Genomic DNA, 6,029 nt, shown 5'->3' with positions numbered 1-6,029 from the left:
GGGCCTCTCTGGGGGTATCGGGGACCCCCCTCGTGGGCTGGGGACCCCCTCACCCAGTGGCCCCAGAGACCCCCATGCGGGGGGGCTGGGGAGGGGGGGAGTGTCCGGAGGGGGCCCCTCCTCATCCAGGGGGGTGCCAGGGGGGCTGGGGAGGGGGGGAGTGTCCGGAGGGGGGTCCTCCTCATCCCGGGGGGGTCTGGGGGGTGACCCCAAACCAGGAGTGCTGGGGAGGAGCAAGGGCTCTACCCCATAAGTGCTGTCAGGGTACCCCGACCCAGGGGGGCCAGGGGGGGCCTCCATCTTGGGGGGGCTGAAGGGGGGCCCAGATGTGGCGGGGGGGGACCCCGACCTGGTGGTGGCAGAGCTGGGGGTCCCCAGGGTGATGGAGTGAGGGGTCCCTGTCCCCATGGGGCTGGGAGGGGTCCCAGTGGTGGCATACTTGGGGGTCCCCATCACCACAGGGCTTGAGGGGCTCCTTGGGGTGACAGAGGGAGGAGTCCCTGTCCCCGTGGGGCTGGGGGGGGTCCCGGTGGTGGCACACTGGGGGGTCCCTGTCCCCACAGGACTGGTGGCATGGGGGGACTCTGCTCGGGCTGGGCTCGGGGGGGTCCCCAGAGTGGCAGAGGGAGGGGTCCCACTCCCCGTGGGGCTGATGGGGGTCCCGGTGGTGGCACATGGCGGGGTCCCTGTCCCTACAGGACTGGTGGCACGGGGGGGGGACCCTGCTCGGGCTGGGCTGGTGGGGGTCCCCGGGGTGGCACATGGCGGGGTCCCTGTCCCCGCGGGGCTGGGGGGCAGGGGCGGCGGGGGTCGGCCCGGGCTGGGGGGCGGTGCCCCGCGGGAGGCGCCGGGCGGGGGGGCCCGGGGGGGCTCCGGCCGGCGGAAGATGAAGGCGGATTCCGTCAGGCTGCGCTGGTACCGCAGGAACGGCCGGCGGGCACCTGGGGGGAGGGGGGTCAGCAGGGACCCCCGCACCCCCCGCAACCCCCAACCCCGCCATGGGGGCACCTACCGGGGGGGCCGCCGGGCAGGGCGGGGCCGGACGTGGACCCGGAGCGCTCCCGCTGCCGGAAGAATTCCCGGGGGTTCTGGGTGCGCTGCGAGACGAGGATGGCGGCTTCCTGCGGGATCGGGGGGTCAGCGGGGACAGGGCACAGGGACAGGGCACGGGGACAGGGCACTGAGTGTCCCCGTGACCCGGGGGCAGGGTGGGACCCGTCCCGGCACTCACGGCCGCCGTCCCGCTGCCCCCTCTGCTCCCCCTGCGCTCCCGCTCGGCCGCCTCGTGTTCCCGCTGCTGCTGCTCCTGCGGGACACGGGGACGATGGGAACCGCGGATTGCCCGGGATGGAGCCCTGGATCCCCTGAGAGCGACTCCCTGGGTCCTGCTGGGATGGCCCTCACATCCCTCCGGGATAGATCCCCCCAAGATGCCCCTGAAACAGACTCCCTGTATTCTCTACTATGGACCCGATGGATCCCGCAGGATTGACCCCCCAGATCCCTTGAGATGGACTCCCTCCATCTTCCCAGATCCCCTGGCATGGACACCCTGGATCCTGCTGGGATGGAGGCCCTGGATCTCCCAGGACATACCCCCCGGATTCCCCCAGGACCCCCCTCCCCTCTCACCCATCGCTCCTGCTCCTTCCTCCGCTCCTCCGCGTCCAGCCGTGCCTGCTCCTGCCTGCGGGGCCGGGACGGGGGTCAGGGGGGCCGGCTGGGCCTCCGTGCTTGGGACAGGGGGATGGGACACAGGGACGGGATGAGGGCGTGGGAACATGGGGATGGCGGATGGGACGCGGGGGTGGGACACGGCCGGGCCCCCGCGCTGCCCCTCACCGCCGCTCCTCGATGAGCCGCTCCCGCTCCTGCAGCCGCCGCTCCCGCTCCGCGGCCCCGCGCCGCTCCTCCTCCAAGCGCTCCCGCTCCCAGCGCCGCCGCTGCTCCCGCTCCCGCCGCCGCTCCTCCTCCTTCCGCTGCTGCTCCTCCCGCTGCGCACACCGGGATCGGCACCGGCACCGGGACACCCAGCGGCACCGGGAACCAGTGACCTCGGCACCGGCACCGGCACCGGGCCCCCACTGCCGTGGGCAACGGCACAGGGAACTGGCACTGGGACCCCCCAGCCTCGGCACCAGGACCGGGACACCCCCAACCTCGGCACTGGGACTGGGACTCCCCCCCCACTCGGCACTGGGACCCCCCCGACATCCGCACCAGGACCCCACAGCCTCGGCACTGGGACCGGGACCCCACTGCACTCCACACCGGGACTGGGACCCCCGCCGGGCTCGGCACTGGGACCCCCGGGCTCAGCCCCGTGGCCTGAGGCAACAGCCGTGACTCCACCTCCAGGGCACCGTGGGGACCCCCCAGCCCCTCCCCAGCCCTCCGCGGCCCCCACCTCGGCCTGTTCCCAGAAGGAATGGCGCTGGGTGCGCTGGATCTCCAGCGCCGGGTTGGTCTTGCGGTAGTTGGTTCCCTGGGGAGCACGGAGGGGGGTCAGGGTGGGACCCCCGGCACCCCTCAACACCCCCCGGCACCCCCAGGAAGGGTGAGCGAGTACCCATCGCCCACCGGTGCCCTCCCCATCTCTGCGCCCGAGACCCCCACTCACCACCAGCTCCGGGATGTCCGGGAGGGTTCCCCTCCTGGGGGTGCGGGGGCCGGGGGGCTCCAGCTGTGCCAGCGCCCGGCGCAGCCCCTCCAGCGTCACGTCCTCGGGACGGCGGGCACTGACCACGGCCGTGGCCTCCTGCCACCGGGACGGGACTGCGTCACCCCCCCGGCACCCACAGCCCCCCCTGCACCCCCGCCCCCCGCAGGGATCCGGGGAATCCCGGCGCCATTCCCTTGGATGTGTCGGATGTGGGGCTGGATCCAGATGTGAGGCCGGACCCAGATGTGGGACCGGATCCAGATCCCAGACCCAGGCGGATCTCCGGAAGCCGGGCTGAGAGGATGGGGAGGGCAGGACCCCCCCGTCAGGGCGGAATGGGGGGGGCAGGGATCCCAACCACAGCTCCGGCGCCGCGGCCAAGACTGGGAGCACTGGGAACGCGGCGGCTGAGTCAGCAGCGCCAGGAATGCGCCCGGGCACAGGCAAAGGTCGGGCTGGCGGGATGGAGGGGTTGAGGGGGGAAGGAACGGGGGACACGGGGGAGTGGAGACCCCCACAGCCCTCCCGAAGCCCCCGGGGGCTCCGCGCCCCCCACTCACCCTGAAGAAGCTCCGGATGGCCGGCAGGTGCCCGGCACACTCCGCCCGCTGCGATTCCGGCACCTTCTCCCCGACCTGGCACCGCACCCACCGCTCAGCACGGGGGGTCCCATCCAGGGGTCCCCCCGGGCCTCCCCCCCCCCACTCACCCAGCTGATGAGGACGATCCGGGGGGTGCCAGCGCCGGGATCGGGGACCCGGCACAGCCCGTACATGACGCTGCCGGCGGAGAACTTTCCAGCGAGCTCATCCGGCCCCCCGGCTGCAAGGAGGGGGCGTCAGGGGGGACATGGGGACATGAGGGACCCCCAGTATCTCCCCAGGAGCATCGCTCCCGGTACCTCCGGAATCCAGGAGCTTGAGGTCGTGGTGCTTCTCATAGCCGAAGACGGCCCTGGGGGGGGAGGTCAAGGTGGGAGGGTCAGGGTGGGGGTCCCACAAGGGGGACCTGCCAGGTTGGGGCACCCCCCGTGTTCCCCCATGCCACCAGCACAGGATGAATTCATGGAAGTGCCGCCGGCAGCATCCGCCCCCGGGACAATGGGAACGTGGGAAGCGCCGGAGCGGCACGGCCCCCTCAAAGCCCCCCCGCCCTCGGCGGTCCGGGACCCCCCGCCCGGCGCAGGGGGGGCTCCGAGGGCCCCATCCCGGAGGGACCCTCCTCCCCCGGCACTCCCAGGGCTCTGCCCGCCTTTGTCTCCGCGTGGCTCCGGTTCCGGGCGCACGCGGGACACGGCTCGGCACGGCCCCGGGAGCACGCGTGGAGCGCGGCACGGCACGTCACGCGTGTCACGGCATGTCGCGACAGGCTGTGGCGTCACATGGCGGGACAGGGCCCGGCACGCGGGCGGGCGGGCGCCGGGAGGAGCCGGCGCTGGAGCGGGTCCAGCCGCGCTGCCGGGGCAGGGGGCAGTGCCCGGCCGGCCGGTGGCCACGGTGACGGGCGGCCCCGTGTCGCCGGGGGGGCTGCGGGGCCGGCGCAGTCCCGGGGCCGTCACCCCCGGCCCCGGGATGGGGGCTTTGGGGGACACCGGCTCCAGCCCCTCAGCACCGGCACCGGTGCGGGGCCGTCCCGGGACCACCGTTCCGGGACCCGCTTCTCTCCCGTGCAGCCGGGCAAGGCCCCCCCCTCTGGCACCCCGGGGTGCCCCTCCGGCCCCGCAGCCCCCCCGTGCCCGCCCTGCCCCTCCCCGGGTGGCGGCGCCGCTCCCAGCCCGGCGGCACCGGGAGGGACCGGGCAGGACGGGACGGGACGGGACCGGGCGGGTCTCCCGGTTCCCAGCACGGCGCCGGGCGGGGCTCAGGCCCAGGACCCCCCCTTCGGGCCTGCATCCCCCGGCCGGGACCCCGGCGCGCTCTGGACCCCGGTCCCGGTGCCGGTAGCGGTGCCTCTCGGACCGCCCCCGCCTGACGCGTGCTCCTGCCCGTTCCTGCTCCCGGTTCCCTGTTCCGGTGCCTGTTCCCTTCTTCCGTCCTCATTCCCCTCTTCCGTCCCCATTCGCGGTGCCGGTTCCCCATTCCCGTCCCCATTCCCGGTCCCAGACCCCATTCCCGGTCCTCCCCGCCCCCAGTCTCACCAGTCGGTCCCAGCCCGGGGGTTCCCCACGTCCTCCCGCGCCGCCAGCAGCGCCAGCCGGTACCGCTCCAGCCCCGGCCCCGCCATCCCGAGCCCGGGGCCGATCCCGAACCAGGGGCCGGCTCCACCGCCGCCCTGCGCCCGCCCCTCCCTCCCCCGCCGCCCCCCCGGCACCTTCCGCCGCCCACGGGCGGCACCGGGCGGGGCGGGGCGGGAGCGGCCGGGAGGCACCGGGACGGGACGGGACAGGACAGGCGGCGCTGGGAGCGCTGGGAGCGCTGGGACGCGGGTGCTGGGACAGGGCCCCGCACTGGGACGAGGTCCAGCACTGGGACGGAGTCCCGTGCTGGGATGGTGGCCCTGTATTGGAATTATGGCCCTGTAGTGGGATGTGGGTCCTGCACTGGGATGAGGGTCCCATACTGGGATGAGGGTGCTATGCCAGATTCCTGCTCTGGGACGTGAGTGCAGGTCCCAGGATCCCTCACAGGGATGTGGGTGCTGTGCCCGGGTCAGCTTTGGAATGTGGGTGCAGTGCCAGGGTCCCACACCGGGATGAGGGTCCCAGACTGGGATGTGGGTGTAGGTCCCAAGGGTCCCATACTGGGATAAGGGTGCTGTCCCAGGATCCTATGCTGGGATGACGGTTCCACACTGGAATGTGGATGCTGGGCCAGGGTTCTGGACTGGGATGTGGGTGCTGTGCACCGTCCCAGACTGGGATGTTGGCCCAGGTCCCAGGGTCCTACACTGGGATGAGGGTGCTGTGCCAGGATCCAGCACCGGGCCAAGGGGAGGGGTCCCCATCCTCATCCTGCCCCACTTACCCCCTGTCTCTTCCCCCTGTCCCCGAAGCCTCTCCCGCAGTTCCTTTATTATGCCAGAAAAGAGGATTTTGGGGTGCTGGGGGTGCCCCCGGCCTCCCCCCCCGACCATGAATATGGCCCTGGGGACACCCCCAGCCCAGCGTCTGGCCCGCCCCGTCCCCCCTCCCTGTCCCGGAGCCTCTCCTGCCTTTCCCTTATTTGGGCACCGCGACTGGAAAATCCCAAACCCCCAGGGAGGGAAAAAATGCCGGGAAATGGGATCTTGGCCCCAGGGATGCCCTCAGTGCAGTGCCTGGCCCGCCCTGTCACCCTCCGTCCTAGTGCCCTAACTGGTGTGGCTGGTGTTACTGGTATGACTGGTGTTACTGGCATTACTGGTGGTACTGGTGGTACTGGTGCTGCTG

At 72.9% G+C, this 6,029-nt stretch overlaps 1 protein-coding gene across 1 annotated transcript; it reads right to left on the bottom strand.

Moving 5' to 3' along the window:
- Window positions 1-761: 761 nt before the first annotated feature.
- On the bottom strand, window positions 762-4,906 carry LOC108510371 (drebrin-like; the record flags this gene model as incomplete). Its single annotated transcript, XM_017840049.1, has 11 exons — window positions 4,800-4,906; window positions 3,564-3,616; window positions 3,372-3,484; window positions 3,223-3,297; window positions 2,621-2,758; window positions 2,408-2,485; window positions 1,843-1,994; window positions 1,633-1,687; window positions 1,232-1,306; window positions 1,013-1,121; window positions 762-941 (listed from the first exon to the last, which is right to left on the bottom strand). Coding segments are annotated over exons 1-11 (1,114 nt in total), but the record flags the coding sequence as incomplete, so codon positions are not given.
- Window positions 4,907-6,029: the final 1,123 nt, after the last annotated feature.

Source organism: Lepidothrix coronata, unplaced genomic scaffold, assembly GCF_001604755.1.
Source record: "Lepidothrix coronata isolate B3197 unplaced genomic scaffold, Lepidothrix_coronata-1.0 Scaffold740, whole genome shotgun sequence".
Lineage (NCBI taxonomy): Eukaryota > Metazoa > Chordata > Aves > Passeriformes > Pipridae > Lepidothrix > Lepidothrix coronata.
The sequence above is the reverse complement of the archived record's forward strand: the minus strand, read 5'-3'. Positions and strand labels throughout refer to the sequence as shown.